This window comes from Pteropus alecto, unplaced genomic scaffold, assembly GCF_000325575.1.
Source record: "Pteropus alecto unplaced genomic scaffold, ASM32557v1 scaffold105, whole genome shotgun sequence".
NCBI classification, from domain to species: Eukaryota; Metazoa; Chordata; class Mammalia; order Chiroptera; family Pteropodidae; genus Pteropus; species Pteropus alecto.
Window position 1 is genome coordinate 5,692,760 of NW_006436294.1, and position 19,339 is coordinate 5,712,098.

The following is a 19,339-nucleotide window of genomic DNA, read 5'->3' on the forward strand; positions in this document are numbered from 1 at the left end:
CTAAGCCCACGCTCCCCAAATCTTCTCAAACAAGTATAAGAATTTCTTGCTTCCACAGATAAGCCTAAGGACAAGGGAACAGTAACTTATTTGTGCAAATATATGTCCACACCTTGGAATTGAGGGTGGGGGGAGAGAAGGTAGCAGCAGGCTATATGGAACTTATTACAAGCCTCCTAAAATCTTACGCTCATACTACACCCACATATAATTACTGGACACTTCACAAACTAAGGATTTCCAACTTTTTAAAGGGTAACTTTGTAATTAGTTTGAAATACAAAACAGTTAATTTCATTATTATAAGAAGCTTCTGAAAGCCTTGATCATCTGCTAACCTATTCAAATGTCAATGAGATCCGATGAGCCTTCTCTACAGACTATAATTTCCCATGAAGGCAGAACACACTTGAAGAGGTACTTGTTCCAAGAGTCATGCTTATCACCAGCTACGATCATTTGCAAACACACTAACAGCATTCAAAAAGTTATGTCCCAATAACAGATATTCCTACTGAAATAGCAGATTTATTCAAGTGTCTGTATAGAGAACAGGCCCGGGACCGTGGTCCTATGTAAGAGCTATGTGGTGTATTGTGATCTCTATTTTTAAGTGCAGCCTAAGAAGCACAGCAATCCAGAAGCCACGTTATAAGAAAACCAGGAGCTTCCTACGGAATACAACTGTACACCCAGAACAGCGCTTCAGCACCTTCATGAGTGATTCTCAGAGCGACCCACAAAGCAGACGGGAAGACCAGCCCTAGCTGTGGATGAGGCGACCGAAGCTCCCAGGAGCCAGGACACTCCCCTGTCACGCTCCCCATGACACCACGCCCACAACACGAGCTGACAGACCTGCACATGGACACATTCGGCTGCCTGGAGACTTGGGGAATTCTGGATTTCAGGACAAGCTGAAAGCCTTGCGTTTGATGAAAAACCTGGTTAAATATGTTATACTGTGCCGTATTCTTTAAGTAGGGATTACGACTGAAACGTTTTCGATGCCTGAGTCATTATCACATTCGTCAACCACTTGACCTCTCGGCACATCTAGTGATGAACTGGGCCCCATACCAAGGGCACCGAGACGGCAGAGCGCTTAGAGTTATTTTACTCTATCTGTAAAAATCCTCGTCGTGCCTCACATGGGCCATCGCTTCTCACTGGTGAGGATGGACCAACCCCTTTCTGCATTTTAAATTTGCTTCATCAAATCTACTTTATGTAATTTCTCTCTAAATCTTACAGTTCTGCAAGGCAGATATTAGCGTCCCTGTTTTACAGATGAAGAAAAGACTCAAAGAGCTGACTGAGGTTCGCACGGCTGTTAAGCGGCGCCGTGTGCGCGCGAACCCAGGTCAGCAAACCAGCTCCTCCCTGACACCAAATCCTCTTCCACTGAGCAACATGCGCCAGGGGGTGCGGCACTCCGCGAGTGCAATGCGGTTTCCGTCTCTAAGGTGCTCCAGAGACGGTTTCCATCTTTTTTATAAAATCATTGTTCACATAGCATGTTTGAAATTTCCACGCTGAGATGACAGAATAAAAATAAGATATAACTAGAATAATTTTTCCAGGTATCCAGACTCTGAGCTATTCTGAAGCATTAAACACAGAAATCAAATTAAAGGACCGTGTTTAAATCTCCTGTTACAAACATGGATATTAAAGACTTTAAAAGGGGCAACAGCGCCACCTATGTCCAAAAAAGAATTTCCAAGTTGCTGGAAAAGATGGAACCAAACAATTGTCTGCGTAATAAGAAATGACCGGTAAGGTTTTTAAAATCTGGATGCCCAGAGACCATAACTAAGAGCTTAGCTAGCACAAACTGAATTGTTTCGCGGAACGGCGTGCCACTCAGTACTGAATCTGAAATCTCTGACACTCCTGGATATAAAAGAAAGACACAGGTTCGTGGGGACTAATCTTAAAACAGGAAGGAATCCTGGGCGACCAGGCCAGCCTTTTTGTTTTACAGACTGGGGAGACTGTCCTTCCAGCAGCCAGTAGCAAAGTTTACCCCTAGCCCTTGTACCTTGCACCAAACCTAAACCAACAGCTCTATACTAACCCTGTCCTTAAGGGTCACGTCTGTATCTTACCAACAGTAGGTAGTCTATGCTTCCCAAAGGGCTGGTGCCTATAATCATACAACTCTGTTGAAATACAAAAATGCTTATTTATATATTAAAAAGGAAAAGGGGTAGGTGTCAAATCAACATTGTGATTTTTTTAACCTATTAAGGATACAGAAAAAAATCAAAACGATCTTCAGCCATAAAGGAGATAAGCTTATGCCCCGAAAATACCTCCATACCGAGATTTCTAAACTTAACGGCTATGGTCTCATTCCCAGTTATCAAGGGTTTCAATGGATGATCACTTAGCCATATGAATTCTGAGTTATAAAAATATATCCCTATACAAGTAATCTTTAAGCTCTTCAGCTTAAGCAAGTTAGCTATTCCCCATCCTACTAGAATGACACTGATTTCATTATAACTTTATTCTGTACTAAAAAAAAATCTAACTGAATCCTGACCACTTTAAATCATGATAATATGTGTCACATATATATTGAATATGCATCGGAAATAAACGAGGCTGACTGTAATCTAACTCACAACCGAATTCAAGTTTTTCCTGAGCACCTCTCAGGTGCTTCGTATGCATGGTATCTAACCTCACGATCACACAAGGTAAATAACATCATTCTAATTTCACAAATGACGAAATATACTTAGGCCATAAAAAACAAAGCAGACAAGCCCCAAGGTCCCATAAAACTTACATATTCATCGTTGGGAAAGAAAAGAGTACAGATTTTTACTTTCTCTCAACATTCACTGACTTAAATCTTTTCTTCCATAATAAAGACATTTCTCTCCTGCAGACAAAGCAGTTTTTCCCTCAACAAGCATCAAAACCAAAAACAAAAAAACAAGCAATAAGTCATTAGCAATGGTTGGATTTTCAAAAACCCACTTCTCTTTTGCACTGTAATAATTTTCCATATTTTGTTTTTAGTGCTTAAAGAGTTAAAATTAAAAATATTGACTTTTAGGTCATGAGCTGAGAATAAACCATTTATAAAAGTAAATGTACAATTTTGATCTATGCCACCCTGTCTCATATTCTCACTGATACCTCTCCTTTTAAGGCTTCATCAGGCTGAGACCACTAAAATCTGTCATTTATAAACTCACAGATATCCAGGCCACCAGTCAATGGGAGGCTGATCGGAGGAGCAATAAAGAAGGCCTACTATGCAGTCAAACCAACCTTAAGTTCAAGTCCCACGTCTGCCACTCACCCGCTGCATGATTTGGAGCATGTTCCCTCATCTCTAAACCTTAATCTGTCACCTGCAAAGAGGGGACACTGACACCTGCCCTCGGTGCCTGCTGTGAAGTAAACCATGCAGAAAGCATTTAGCACAGCCACTGGCCTCTGGTGGGTACTGAATAAGTCATAGCTATTTTGATAATTATGATAATGATGGTTACTGTTAATTAAAAAAACCATAAAGGAGAAATATTTACTGGTCAATAAGCATTTCCTTTAGGATTGATTGCAGAATGTCCTACTGATTTTTTTTTTAATAAACCAAATTTTATCAATTAATTATAGACTTGCAGGTCCATATACAAGTCTCCAGAAAAAAGAATTAGTGGACTCTAACCTCTGAATACTAGGAAAATAAAGTCTTTTAAAAAATTAAAACAAAAAGAATTAAAGCAAAAAGAGGTAGGGACTACTTCTTTTGAAATTAAGATAACTCAAATTTAAGAGGGAAAAAATTCCCTTTCTCAGAGGAATTCTTCTTGAAAACAATGACACCTGGATCTCAGATGCCGAGAATCTTTTAACATTATTCATGAATTCATATTATCAACTCTCACGATGACTTGATAATCAATAATAATAATGATAGCTGCTAACATTTACCAAGCCCCGGATATTTATATACGTATCTCATTAACCTTCACACGAACCCTACGGGTAAGTATAATTATTATCTTACCCATTTTACAGATAAGGAAACTGAGGCGCACAGAGATTGAACAACTTGCTCCAGGCCACACTGATATTAAGTGACATCTTTATTTCTGCAGCTTTGCTGTTGGAGAAGGGAACCGAGATATAAACTCAGGGGGAATGTCCAATCGTCAGTCTGTCTGGTCCTCACCTTAGACAGGAGACGCCATAAGTTTCTGATGGGAGCCGAGGCGGCCGCTACAAGCTGACTAAGCTTGAAATTAACATCCCAGATCGAGCAACACGTCTGTCCCCGGTATCGAGCCTGTGAATGGATGTGAATGGACCTGGACCGTTCACGCAGTGAACACACGTTAACTACCGCGCCTTTCTCTTGGAGGGGAAATGTCTAAAAGTCTCGCGGAACGAAACATCTGGCAGCTCTGTGTCCGGCCTCAGTCACTGCATTCTTTGTTACTGCCTTTGTGATCCACGCAACATGACAACTATATCCTGAACCATGAAAGGCAAGTTCATTCATTAAGGTCTAAGGCTCACGTTCATCAACAAGCACATGTGGGCCTTCTCCTCCAAAGATGTTTTAGGCTTCACTGATGCCAACACAACATAAGCAAATCAGACTTAACTCATTAAGAAAACTTCATCACACAGGATATTAAGAAACAGGCCCCAGGCCCTGAATGAGTCGTTAGAACTGAGACTAGCTTGACCCAACATACAGAAATCATGAAAAAGACCCAGACCCAGAATTTCAAGGTTGGTCAACCATGAAATTTCATGCAAATGTTCCAATCAATCATGGTAACCCATTAATATTATCCAATAAGATTCAATAAGATAAACAGTCAATAAGTCAAAAGAAAACATCTCACGTGCAAGGTTCCTAAGCCAACAGATTTTCTAGTTCATTTAGACACTGGCCGGGCTTAGCCCAGAGGGAGACGTGATAAACGGCTCTTGCTTGCTTAAGGGCGTGACTGAGCCCAGGCCAGGGGACGTGCAGGCTCACCTGGCCGGTGTCGGTTGGCGGCGTCGGCAGGGGAGCTCCCCAGGAACCTCCGAGCTCCAGTCTGACCACCGGTTCCGCCCGGATAGTGATAGATGACGGAAGCTGAACACAACCCTTCAAGGGCAGCTGGGCATTAAAAAAAAAAAAAAATACGGACAATTAGTCAAGTTAGTGGCCCATCACTAGTCAGACTGCAGTGCCTAAGAATGATTTGAACGCTTTATGTGGAAATGCCAATTTCTTCCCCAAAGAAAGATCAAACCTACAGATTGCTGGTTTCGTTACAAACGGGCACATGCCACCTGTCATCTTTCATGTGTCCGTGTCAAGGCTGGCACAGAAAACTCTCACGGCACTCAAGGTTTCATGGAGGGGCTGCATCCCACGTGGAAGAGGCCAGGCCCCCTCAGCCATGCATTCATTCACTCGACCAATAGTTCAGCGCATACTCCGTGTGTGGCAGGCTCTGTGTCAGATTCTGACGCTACAGAGACGTGTGGCAGAAAGTGCCCTGGATCGAAAATATCTAAGAGTAATACCACCAGAGCAAGACCAGAACACCTTTCCACGTCAGACAGCCCAGATGCATCTCCTCCATCTGGAGCAAACACTTATGGGCCTGTCTCCTTTTCAAAGGCAGCCACATTTACGTGGAGTACATTTCGTTCTTCTATCAGTGGCCATTATAACCTAAGAATCTCAAGCAAGGCCATGGTCCTTATAAGGTGTGCAATAGTGTTCACCTTTATTCATTAGTTCTCAAACTTTTTGGTCTTAGAACCCTCCGACACTCCGAAAAAACACTGAAGATCACAAACAGGTTTTTTTCCCTGCGGGTTTCATCTAGAGATATTTACTATATTCGAAAATAAAACTAGAAAACAATTTCCTTTTAAAACAGTGAGAAGCTCATTACATGTTAAATTTTTATGAAAAGTAACTATGCTCCAAAACAAAAATAATATGCTGGGGGAGTGCCATTAGTTTACATTTTGACAAACTTCTTTAATGTCTGAGCTAGAGTCTCATATCTGCTTCCTCACTCAACCCGTCGCGATGTCACGCATCAAATGGCCTCTGGGAAATTCCACTGTTCGTTTACGTGAGACTGAAGGCGAGAGACGCAGCAGCCCATGGCACAGTCCGTCTCCGCGCAGCCTGTCACTCAGGACGTGGGTGGGGACTGTCGCTCTGCAAAAGCACCTGACACAGGGGCTCGCCGGGGTAGGGATCCATCCCACCGACCACTGACAAGTATTTACTTCTCCTGCAGGAAGTAAACCTCACATTCCGTCCTTCTCATCCTCCTTTATCCTTTATCTGTTTCTCTTTTCCATCTATTCCTAGTTCCACTTTCTCTTTCCCACGTTTATTTCCCTATGCTCCTTAAGAAGCTAAATATGACACTGAACTCCATTTTAACTATTTCTTTTATTTAATATATTCTATAGCAGGGGTCCCCAACCCCCGGACCACAGACCGGTACTAGTCCCTGGCCTATAAGGAACCAGGCCGCAGAGCAGCAAGTGAGCGGTGGTCGAGCGAGCGAAGCTTCACCTGTGTCCGCAGCCACTCCCAGCGCCGGCATCACCGCCTCAGCCCCACCTCAGATCCTCAGGCATCAGATTCTCAGAGGAGCACCGGTCCCTGGTGCCACAAAGGTAGGGGACCGCTGTCCTACAGCATGTCGTTAAACTTCTAGCAAAGGACTGACTTCATTACTCCATCTGACTTGTATTTATCATAAGTGGCTGACAGATCGGTGCCCCCTGACTATACTGTCAGCTTCTTCCAGTCCTTACACATTTATTTCACGCACATTATGGAACATACAGACAGTTGCCATAATTACATATCTGATCATCTTCATCGGAGAGCCTTACCTCCAAGCCACAAAAAGTCATTCACCGAGCGGAGAAGCTCCACGGCCACATGGTAATGCACCAGGGCATCCTGCAGCATGCCCGCCTGAAGGCACAGGTCCCCCACGTGCTTCCGCGTGCGCCCCTGGCACCGCTTCTTGTAATGTCTGAAAAATAAAATGCACGGCCACGTTGTCACTGCTAATGCACAACTTCTGCCCCCAAAAGCGCACTGGCTAAGCACTGGGCAGCTCCCTCTCTGAACGCTAAGAAGGCGGCCCGAGGCTCTACAACTCAAGCCAGCAGCCGTCATCGCCAGTGTGTGAGCTGGATGGTCCCGCCTTCAGGACCACTGCCAGCCCCGTGTTAGACGTAACGGGGGGCGATGGCCGCCACCACACTCCACTGACTCAGCATGAGCACGATCCTTCTTTCCACATCTTCGAATCACAACATTATAGCATGAGAAAGTTTGTTTCAGCTTTTTAAAAACTCGATCATCTTCCACTTTCTTAACTTCAAACCTATTATTATTTTATGAAGAGAGCTATGCTGCAAATTATGAACCAAGCATTTGGCTTTTGTAAACAAGCCTTTTATCTTCAGAATTTCAGAGCAAGCTTTAGCAATGCTTTGCGAGGCTGGGGCCGGGCCCTCACTAACAGCTCCTTAGATACTGGCAAGGAGCGCTATTAAATAATGCAAAGGCTTCTAACTCCGTATCAACTCAGAAACCGAACTATATCAAAATCTTCCTTTATTGTTTTAAAATAGTCCTATTCTTTTGACTATTAAATTTCTTAGGAGATACGATACATCTGCTGTAGCAAGATGTGGCCGAGTTTTCAAAAATAAAAGTGCCACCTAACGACTATGCAAGCACCTTACTCCGATATCAACAGAACGTGCTACGTGGGGACTTATCTTCACCTGATGAAAAATAATGGGAAAGGGTAACAAACTGCACGCAACTGCGGGAACAGCTCCCCGGACTCTGAGAAAGGGGCTCGCCCCGCCCCACGCGGAAACGCCCTTGCAAAGCCTCTCCCTCCGGGCCTGGGCAGTGCGTGGCTCATGTCCTTGCTGTGCCCTCCCGCCAGAACCAGGAAACCGCATTTTCCTCCTCCACTAATGTGGCCGTCGACGTTGGCCACGTGGCTAAGTCTGCGAGCCCTGCTGTTTTCCCGACTCGGTGGGTTTTGAATTAGACTCTGTTGTAACAGACTTTACTCCTAACCTGTTAGACTACGGGTGCTTTAAAGCATCCTGTCTGAACTCTTCAAAACAGGTATATTGTTCCATCCTCGCAGGAACTTAACAGAGGTGTACATCTGCTGTAGCGAAATGTGGCTCTGAGTTTTCAAAAATAAAAGTGCAATCATTGTGATCAGAACCCATTTGTTCTGAAAACACGGGATTTTTACAAAAAGAAGCCATCTCAATACACTCACATGTTTTCATATTAAGGTCCTATGATTCAACAGAACAATATAAAATATTAAATTATGTAAAAATAGAATGACTCCGAATACTTTGGGGGAAATTGACAAAATATTACACAACAAAAGTCTATCATAGATTTATATGAAGTAAAAGGACTTAACTCTCGGCGCGCCATACGCCCCGAGACTAGGTCATCCTGAGGTCATGGGCGTGTGTGAACATGAATATTCAGGTAGAGCGGGCGGCTGCCTGGTGCCTGACATGGTCATGCTAGTTCCCCTCCCCTGTCCCCTTTTTAGCCGTGAACTACTCCCGCTGGTATGAAGCCCCTGTGACACAGACTGTTTTATTCATCTTTGAATCCACCAACCTAGTGCCTTATGCCTAGAAGGATCCCGAAAGGACCATTTCCTCACAGTAACTATCAGTGTTCTCAAGAGGTTTGTCTGGAATTTTTTTAAAGTCTATTTTTGGGGAGAAAGACTCTTCTAGAAGTATCCAACAATCCTTCCCCCTGCCAGCTCCTCCTCACAATTTCCCATCTCCTCGGACCCCCATCTGCTCCGTGGGAAAGACAGCCACCCTTCTCTGGCCTGTCCCCTCCTCAAGGATGAGTGCGACCCGGTCTCCTCCCCACTCTCCCCTACTCCTGAGTCACCAACCTGGCCTGTCAGTCCCTCCGGATTCCCCGCCCCCAGCACCTGTAGGATACATGGCAGACGCTTCTCAAATCCCAAACTCCTTGAAATAACAGACACACCTCCGCGAGCCGGGCTTCCCGCCAACGCCGTGGTCACAGCCGCAGGCCTCCCTCCCACCTCGCTCCCATCTCTCTGGTAGAGTGCGTCCATGTCCACGATTCAGACACGGGGCGACCACGGCCATCTCCCAATACAGAGCTCTGCTCCAACTCCCTCACTGTGCTCCAGGCTCACCGATCCAACTGCCTCTTTGAAATGTCCCTTGAACGCTGAATAGGCATCTGATAAAACACACATCCAGCAGGTACTCCGCCATGCGACCCCCAGCAGGAACCTGCCAGTCGTCCTCATTTCGTGCCAGGCCCACACGCCCTCTGGACTTCCTTTTCCTCAGCCCACCCCACAGCGTGGTCAGTGGCAAGTCCTGTCGTCTGCCTCTGAGTGTACCTCAGCTTTGCTCCAGGACAAGGCCCGCTCACAGTAAGTGTGTGCTGAGTCACAGGCCACCGAAGAGGGAGGGCTGTCCTGCACCGGCCAAAGGCGAGCTCACATCTGGGTCTGCACACGCTGTTCAATTACAGAGGTCCCCGTCCGCGAGAGCCAAATGCACTGGCTGTGTACGAGAAGGCCGTATTTTCCGGACACGTAGAAAAGGCGCCCTCATAAAGGGGGCACGGGATTGGTGTCGATGTTAAGAGTAGCCCCTGCCCCTTTGGGAAGGAAAGTCACTGAGGTGAAGTAAGGCCCATGGCATGCTTGAGGTGAAAGCAAAAGAAAGTCTGGTAGCTGTGTCCTCTCACAGCGTCCCTCCGCGGCCAGCACGCCCTGTACTGGGCACCCCTACGCCGGTGACTGCCAGTCAAGAAGCACCAGCATGCCCATCACCCAGCGGCAGCCAAGAATCACGTGCCTATCGCGCTTATCTAAAAGCCAGAATCAAGCAAGCACTAGTCTTTGACTTTCCGAGTCAAAACAGCCCATAAAATGTCTCTCTGCAGCCGCCTAAATCGATTGGCATCTCATTTCATCAAAACCAACAAAAAAGTTAATAAGGGCTCAATGGTCACAAATACTGAGTAAGACCAAACAAATTCCCCAAAGCAAGTGTTTTGACAGATATCAAACATCAGTGGGTTACGTGCCAATAAAGCTAAAATTCAAAAAAAAAAAAAAAAATTAGAAAATAAGAGAATGACCAGGAGAACACATGGATGGAGGCAGCGGTCAGTTCTGCTTTCAAGCAGTGAAGGCAACGAGAAGGCAGCGCAGAGGGAGAGGTGGCCATCTGCAATGCACTGTGCGCACGGCCTGCCTTTCGGGCCCAACCACGTACTCACAGCGTGGTATGACAGAAAAAAGGGAAAAGGAAAGAGAGAACAAGTAAAAATTAGAAACACACGACAACAAAAATAACTTTGACGCTACCACACTCCGTGTACGAGGATTTCCCACGGGCTCTGACGAGACTGGGGACGCGGGTAACGTTAGAGCAAGACCCACGGGCATCTGGTGCTCCTGCGAAGCCCCACCCGCAGTGGGCGCCTACCAGGGAGGTCCGAGCCTCAAACCGAAACCCGACATGCATCTGGACAGTTCCCTTTGCACTGCGAAACCCATCTGGCTTCAGGCTGGACACTCTTTAGCACTCCCTCCAAGAGCTGCAGGTACGAGCTGGGCTCTGCACCTGCCCCAAATCACAATGATGGCTGAGTGTTCCCCGTGCTGTTAGAATTGAACAGGAGGCTGGCAGGGAGGGGCGGGGGGGCGGTGTCTAACACGTTGCTGGGTTCCCAAAGCCCACAGCCGGGCCTGACACTCCATAAACACTTGTGTATATTATCAGCCACTACACGCCAGGCACACAGGCCTAAACAGTCTCCTTATTCCCACCGAATGGCAAGCATAGGTTCCAAAAGGCAAAATCAAGCGGACCTTCTCTGGTGGGCCTGTGGCCGCAAAGCCGAAGAGTCGATGAGCAAAATAACGTCACCAGTGCTTCGTGGAGCAGAGGAGGAGGCACTGGTCCAGGGGTCAGAGCAGCGCTACCTGCCCAGGCTTCCGGCGTCGCCCCCAGCCTGTGCCATGGGGAGAAGCCAGCCCGCACGCCCACCCCAGGGAGTGCAGGGAGCTGGGTGCGCTGGGCAGCCCCGCTCGGTGGCAGCCGGGGGGCTCAGCAGCTCTGCCCTCAGCAGTCGCCCGGCCTCCTAACCCTCACCCACTCAGCAGCAAGGAGCGAAAGGGGAGCACTAACATGGGACCACGGGGCCACCGCGAGGATTCTGTGCAGGTCGTGGCTATGACATGCCTTGTCCTTCCCTCAGGCCACGTAAACATGTCCGGCGAGGAAATGGAAATCACTCCAGACCCTGCAAGGCACCACACGCACGTGTAACTCGGCCTACTCTGCTTCTCACTCACAGGTCTGGCCGGGGTCAATTTTTTCTCAAGTCTGACATTTTCTCCACCAACGAACCAACAACCAGAGCAAGGCAGTGTTTGCCTTTATGTCAATTCAAGAAACACACCGAGCACCGACTCTGCGGTGAGCGCTCAGCCGCATGCGCGTTATGTCATTAATCGTCACCTGCAGGACCATCATCAGAAGTCTACAGAGGAGGGAGGAGAGACAGAGGACACAAGGCATGAAGCCGGAGTGACACAGCCATCCGGGGTCCACCTCTTGGCAAACGGTCGCAGCCTACGCTTGCATCTCGTCCTCTGCTGCTGGACAGATGCCACTGTGGCAACACGGAGACAGAGCAGAGGGCAAAGGGGAAGGAAACGGCCCAGCGAGCGACGCTGCACCTCTGGTGCACAGTCACGCTGAGGGCCGGAGGCCGGGAAAGTGCCTTTCCCTGCTCTGCCCTCACGCCTGTTCCACAGAGACCATGACCACGCTCTCGCCTGTGTAAGGGGCTCTCTGGAAAGTCCCTAATGGCCTTTCTGACATCCTGACACTCATCTTGGCTGACTACAAGCCAGGACTCTGACTCTGTGGGTCCCAGAAAGGAAGACGGGGTCTGACCTGTGCACAGTGCCCGGCCTGCGAGGCAGGGGACACGGGCTCCGCTCCCCGCTCAGCTGGCACCTAGTTCTGTTGCCAGTCCAGATTCGGCCCCTCGTCCATAAACCCGAGGCAAAAGACCAAACACAAGTTTCAAGCTGCTCTAGGGCAGTGCTGTCCAATAGGAATAAAACGTGAGCCACCTAAGTAAATTTAAGTTTTCTTAGTTGCCACGTTTAAAAAAGTAAAAAACAAGCACTTGAAACTAATTTTAATAACACATTTTATTTAACGTAATAGATGTAAAATATCATTTCAACAGGTAATCAATATAAAAAATATTAACGAGATATTTCGCATTCTTTTTGCTGTGCTAAATCTCTGAACCCGACGTGCCTTTTGCTCAGAGCACATCTCTGCTCAGACTGGTGGCCTCCTCTCTGGGGCACAAGAGCCCCAAGTGGCTGTGGCTACCATACTGGACAGCAGCTCCAGGGGTCCCACTGGGGGTCCCGGCTGAAAACGGGGAGGAAATGCACACACTCGCCCTTCAGGAAGTCCCCTTGAATAAAGGCTGTCCTGTTTTTAAAAGTCTGAAAACCAAAAGACCACACCTTTCTACCCCTTCGCTGTGGTCAAGCGCCACCTGACTCCCACCGGTCCCCTGTAGGGAACACCCCGAGCACGAAGCCAAGGAACCCAGGCCTCCGGGTAAACTTACCTGCTGTCCGTGTCCAGCCCCACGAAGTCCTTTTTCTCAAATGGGACACAGAGCAGGGGGATCTTATCCCCGGACTTGTCTGTGGCCCTGTCGAGACGCTTGGACTCGAGCACAATGAAGAGCGACTCGATGAAGTCCTCGACCCTCTTCTCCACGGCCTGGCAGTCGTCATAGCTGGGGTAGAAGGCCACGTCAGTGCGCGGCTGATCGGCGACGCCCCCCTGCAGCCCGAAGACGAAGAGCCGGGAGTCGTAGAGCGTGGAGCCGTAGAGCTCCTTCTGCACGTGGAACTTCTCCAGGGTCTGCGGCCAGTCCCTGGCCGAGCTGCAGTCCGTGATGGTGACGAGGCCCACGACTTTGCGGTGGGTCTGGAAGTCGCCCCACTCGTTGTTCTCCGGTGGGTAGTGGTGCCGGTAGCGGATGCAGAGCACCCGCTGCGAGTCGCGCACGCTGATCTGGCTCACGGAGGAAATTCGCTTGTAGATCCGGAAGAAGTTGTCTTCCGAGACGATGCCCACGGGCTGGACCACCACGAGGAGCGTCTGGTGGTCCTCGGCACACTGCATGTAGTCGGGGACGCTCATTGTGAAGTCCCTGCCCAAAGAGACAAAGGGGGACTTTGAGGTGCACGCGGTAGCGAAGGGGGCTCTGCCTGGGCCCCCGGAAGGCAGCATGTGGCCCACGCGAAGCTGCGGAGGACAGACTGTCCCCAGAGTGTGCACGTGGCGCCAGAGCCCTTACCGCCGGGCCACCGCCACTCTAGGACTGGGCCTGAGTGCCCAGAAAAAGGGGCTCGTACTTTCTGCTTCCAACGCCTAGCCAGGTACTGGCGCAGAGTCAGTGCTCAAAGGTCTGCTGAGTGAATGAAGGAACAAATGAATGAATGGCTGCCCCATCCCCTCCGCAGAATATAATGAAAAGAAGCACAGGGGAATCTGCCTGAGCGCCAGAGCTGCAGAATAATGGGAATAAGAAAACCAGCCTTCTAAGAATCCGTCAGGAGTAAGGAAGGTTGCAGACGCGAAACACCCAGCACACTGCCTGACAGAACAGCAGGGGTCGAACACAGCACAGTCCCTCCTTCGGAGACAGTGGTTCCCAGGGAGAGCTTTGTGACCTCTGTGAGTCAATATGGTCCGAAATAAAAAGAAAACAGCATTACCCGAATCTCGGTACCGCTGAAGAATTAAATTAGATACCCCAACACAAGGATCTGGACCATGGGAGCTACTCGATCAGTGTTTGTTGAATGAATAAATGACCAAATGAATTGACTACTGCCCCCTTCCACAGACCATCAAAGTGGAGATGGCACCGCCTGTAAATCCGAACACCACATCTGACTCCAGCCTAACCGTGTGGGTGACCCGGGCCAGGCCTGCGAGCTTCGCTAAAGCCCAGTTTAATCGTGAATAAAAATGACGACGATGACATAAACTGCCTAGGGTCAGCGCATCGGTCCCCTGGTTTTGACATCATGCCACAGTTGTGCAAAATGGCACCATTAGTGAACACTGGCACAGGGTCCACAGGCTCTCTCAATATTATTTCTTACGACTCCATGGAACTCCATATCGTAACTCCAAATAAAGAGTCTAATTTTTTTTAAAGGCTATTGAGATTAAATGAGCTCCCTATATGAAATAAGGAAGACGCCACATAAACAGGAAAACACCTAACCCATAAGCTATACTCAATAAATACTTCCAAATAAATAAGTAAATAAATAAATAAATAATACTTCCGCTGAAACCCTCAGTGTGCTCCGACTCCAGACAGGGGCCGTGGTTCTCGGGGCCAGAAGCAGCTGTACTGTGAAGCTAACAGAGCTCACCTAGGCTTCAGATCCGCACTTGCAAGATGCCCCGCCCTGATCCGTGGCCCTCTATCTAATTTGTATTCGTAATTTTTTGTTCTTTTTCTTAAACAGGGGCTCCAAATTCCATAGCCTTCAGGTCACTAAAACCTGGCTGCAGAGATCATGGCAGTAGCCTTCAGGTCACCAAAACCTGGCCACAGAGATCATGGCAGTAGCCCTCTCAGGTGAAACAATAAAATTAAAAGGCCATTTCCACAAGACACTATAACACTCACGGCGGGACTTTCACCCTGGAATGAGAGGAAGATGCTGAGGGGAGGGATGGGCAGTTTGGGGCCACCCATGACGGACTTCAGATTTCAACCCTCACCTTCCACAAGCTTCAAAACACACATAGATAAAATGGTATACAGAAATTGAGAATCTGGAATCTCAATGGAAATTCCAACATGTGCCACGGTTTCTCCCAGTTCAAGAGCAGTGGGCTCTCTGTGCCAGGCAATAACTACACCAGCCACGGGGCTCTCCAAATACAGACTTTTATTCACGTGTGGACAAATCACACACGGGCCCGCCAGAGAGAAAAGACACCCAAGGAAAAGGCCAAAGTAATGAGATTTAAAGTGGCCAATCAGCACACATCATTAGCAAAAAGGATGCTGCTACCTCGTGAGCATAGGGTGGCCGAGAACTCTACTTGCAAGCACCAAATCCACTGAGTTGGCTCTATCCCTGGCTGTCACTCTTTGTGACCACAAGTGAGTCACTAGCTTCACTGAGGTTTAGTTTTTTCTTTTATAAAAGGCTACAGTGAAGCTAATGATGTATAAAATCTCATCATTCACATACCTGACATTTAATTAGCATTTCCCATGTGCCAGGTTCTGTACAGATATATTGATGGGCAGAAGCAACTAATATCACAAAGATGCCGATTCTCTCCAATTTGATAAATGGATTCAATGCGACTCTGATTAGAATTCCTACTAGATTTTTCAGGGACTGCAACGTGTTAATTTGTGGTCAAGAACAGCCAAGAAACCCTCAAAGAACCACCACTGGGGAGAGGCATTTGTCCACCAGATAGCAAGACCAGATATAACGGCTAATGGGGCACAGGGTTTCTTTTGGGGGTGATAAAGTGTTCTAAAATTGACGGTGGTGATGGCTGTGCAGCTCTGCGAATGCACTAAACACCACTCAATTTATTTTAATAAAGTGGGTGGGAGGATAAAAAGCTACAGTCGGCAAGGTATCGATATGGGGATAAAGAGAAAAGTGGAATGTAATCGAGCCCAGAACCAGACGCACACACGCACGCGGTAATGTGAAATATGGCAGACGTGCCATTGCGGGGCGGGACGATGTGTGATCCATGAGTGAGGAAAAGACACACCGCCCGGTGAGAACACAGGCGACACGCTCGTACAGACATCTGTGAAGAGGAAACTCAGGCAGCCAAGACACGTACAGAAAGATGCCCCACCTCACGGGCGATCAGGAGCCAGCAAATCAAAACCACAGGGCAGACTATTTCGTACCTGTGAGACTGACCAAATTTTTTCATTGCGGTAGAAGAAACATTACGTAAACGTCAGCACTGTCAAGTGCACAGTTCTCAGCACCGCGCACCTCCGCACTGCTGTGCAAGCACCTCCGGAACTTCTCCATGTTCCGCAGCTGAAACTCTGTCCCCACCCTGTCCCCACAACACACGAACTCCCCCTCCCCCAGCCATAGCAACTACCCTTCTACTTTCTGTCTGTGACTCTGACTGCTCTAGGGACCTCACATCAGTGGAATCAGACACTATTTGTCTTTGGTGACTGGCTTATCTCACTTAGCATAATGTCTCCAAGGCTCAGGCGCACTGTCGCATCTATCAGAATCCCCTTTTTCTGTAATGCTGAATGACAGTCCAGTGCATGTACTTACCACATCTTATTTATTTATTCAATCGTCAAGGATCATTTGGGTTGTTTCTAGCTTTGGGCTACTGGAAATAATGATACTACGAACATAGGTGTACAGACAAAACATTTTAGTATGAAAAACACCAAGTGTTTGCAAAAACGTATGTCAAGCTAACTCATATGCGACAGGTGCACGTGTAGACTACGACGGGCTAGGCCTGGCAATTTCTCTCCTAACAGAAGTCTGGCATGGGGGTGGCAGGACATATAAACAAGGGTTCACAGAAGCAAGAAGCAGAAACAACACAAACGTCCGCAGTCAGGAGAATGGATAAGTAGACAGTGGTCTCGTAACACAATGGAATCCTCTAGAACAGTGAAAACGAATGACCTATAGCTAGGCTGCAGGAACGCAGACGAATCTCAGAAACATGATGGGCGAAAAAAGCAAGCTGTGGATTAATGCAAGCAGCTCGATTTCATTTATATAAAGTTCAAAAACAAGCAACACTAAACGATACATTGTTTAGGGGTATTTACGCATATGGTAAAACTATAAAGAAAAAAAACTTAGATAGTGGTTACTCGGGTAGCAAAGAGGGATGCAGCTGGAGAGGGAAACGCTCAGAAGCAGGGGTGATGGTCTCTTAGCAGGGGTGAAGGCAGACTGTACTGTACTGTACGTAAACATTATATACATCTGGATGGATTACATAATCAAAATGTTTAGAGTTAAAAAAGGAAGAAGATCCGACTTCAAGGAGCTGACAGCCTAGTGTTCAGCAAGTCAGTGACTTTCAGAGCCCAGCCTCAGCCCTTCTCATCTATCAATAGATTATGCTGCCATCTCCGCGATACCCCTCCTTCATGAGCGAGAAAATCGATGCACGAAAAAGGCAAGTGTGTTACAGACACAGATCTGCCTGAACAGAGGTGGACAGTGGGTCCTGGACACAGGTTTGAGGACAGCAGGTATTCAATTTCTCTAGTCGGAAGTAAAATGAGAAAAATAAGAATAACGTATGAGCTTTCCATAAAACTAAAGTAAATCTAGTTAAGTACTTTATAAATATTAACTATTATTGTTATTTATTTTTAGGTTATGAACTTCCTTGTTTTTTGCTGTTAAAACATTCTTGCTTTTATAAAACCGTGGTGAGAGTAGATGGTGGTTGTTTTTCCACCGTCCTATGTGGGCAAAAATAAAAACAGACAGCGCTGTTATGGATCCTCCAGCTTTCTGTAATTTACCAATCTATGAAGTCTAAAGAACAAAGCCACCCTGGACTAAATGATCCCCTGGGTCCCTTTCAGTTCTCACTGGGTGCAGAAACACATTTCAGCATCAGATCCCTGCCAGAGCTCAATAAACCACACAGCCTCAAGCAGGGGTTTTCCCTAAAGGAGCTTGGCATCAAGCAAACTTGTTTACCTCCGCCCCAGATTCAAAACACGGGACCAACGCAGGAGGGAGTCTGTCTTCTGTAAGGTAGAAAAACCAATTGCCCTGGGCTCTTCACAAATTCTCATATGTAGTTTTCACAACAATCCTAAGAAACTAGCATTACCATCTTTGATCTTACACATAGGGGACCCCAGGCTCAGTCACCTGCTCACGCAGTGTCCTAATCTGTAAGTGACAAACTGGAGCCAGGCTCCAGGGTCCACGCTTTTCTACTGGTTTCTTGAAGTGAGAAATATGATGAAATTACACCTGGCATTGAGCCAGTTCTGGCGTCTGAGACTAACCTAACGCAAATATTAAAACACCAAAAATATATATTTTCAACTAGTCGTTCCTCAAAAAGTTAAATAGTTAGCATAGAAACAGAAATTCTACTCCTAGGTTTATAGCACAGAGATATGAAAACATATGTCCACACAAAAACCTGTACACAAATGTTTGTTCAGAACAGTATTATTCATAACAGCCAAAAGTGGAAACAACACAATGTCCATCAGCTGATGAACAGATAAACACAATGTGCTCTACCCACACAACAGACTATTACTCAGCCATAAGAAGGAACAAAGTTCTGATCCTGGTCCACATGGATGAACCTTGAAAACACTGTGAAAAATAATCAGTCACAGAAGGCCACATGTTCTATGATTCTGTTTATATGAAATGCCCTGACACATGCAAATCCATAGTGACAGAAAGTAAATTCATAGCTGCCAGGGGGTGTGGGAGAGAAAATGCGGAGTGACAGTGGGTACAGAATCTCTTTCTGAAGGGATGAAACTGTGCTGGAACAGTAAGGGTCGCACAGGTGTCAACGTACTAAAAACCACCGAATAGTGCACGTTACACGGGGGGGTTATGGCCTGTGACTGATTCCTCCATCGAGCTGTGACATGAAAAATCTTTCTTGGCCACGATCTTTCCCTCTGTACTATTTGAGTAAAACCGACGACACCTCACCAGATCTTCAGGACAGCCCGACGCCAGGCCTCGCTGCAGGTTCACGTTACACACGCCGCTAGTGGGCGGACGAGGAAGTGGCTGCGAGCGTCTTTTCAAAACCGACCGTCACTCGTTCAAACTGGCGGCGGAGGCCGTCACGGCCCCGCGCCCGCTGCTCACGCTGGGCGACACCGAGCCCTGCTTCCCGCGGTTTCATCCCTGTCTCCGCACGACGCGCGACATCCACAAGCACCCGGCGTGGCCGCGGGGGCCGCGGGGTACGGGGCATGCACGTCGCGCAGGGAAACGGGGAGAGACCGTCGCAGGCAAGCACCGCGCGGACACCTTCTCGTCCCGAGAAGCACCGAGTTCACCGCACAAGTTTGTCCCGCGCGGGTCCCGCCCCAGGGGGACGGCCCTGCCGCCGCCCAGCGGGCTCGGGCGCCTTCACA

The 19,339-nt window shown here is 47.7% G+C and overlaps 1 protein-coding gene across 1 annotated transcript in view; it reads right to left on the reverse strand.

Moving 5' to 3' along the window:
- TRAPPC9 (trafficking protein particle complex 9) overlaps positions 1–13,342 on the reverse strand; it is a 329,454-nt gene extending 316,112 nt beyond the window's left edge. Inside the window, exons 1-3 of the mRNA XM_006912937.3 lie at positions 12,749–13,342; positions 6,901–7,046; positions 5,018–5,143 (exon numbers count right to left, since the gene is read on the reverse strand). Coding sequence (XP_006912999.1) covers positions 5,018–5,143; positions 6,901–7,046; positions 12,749–13,332 — 856 coding nt within the window. The 5' untranslated portion in view covers positions 13,333–13,342. The remainder of the gene's footprint in view (positions 1–5,017; positions 5,144–6,900; positions 7,047–12,748) is intronic.
- Between the last annotated feature and the right edge of the window lie 5,997 nt (positions 13,343–19,339).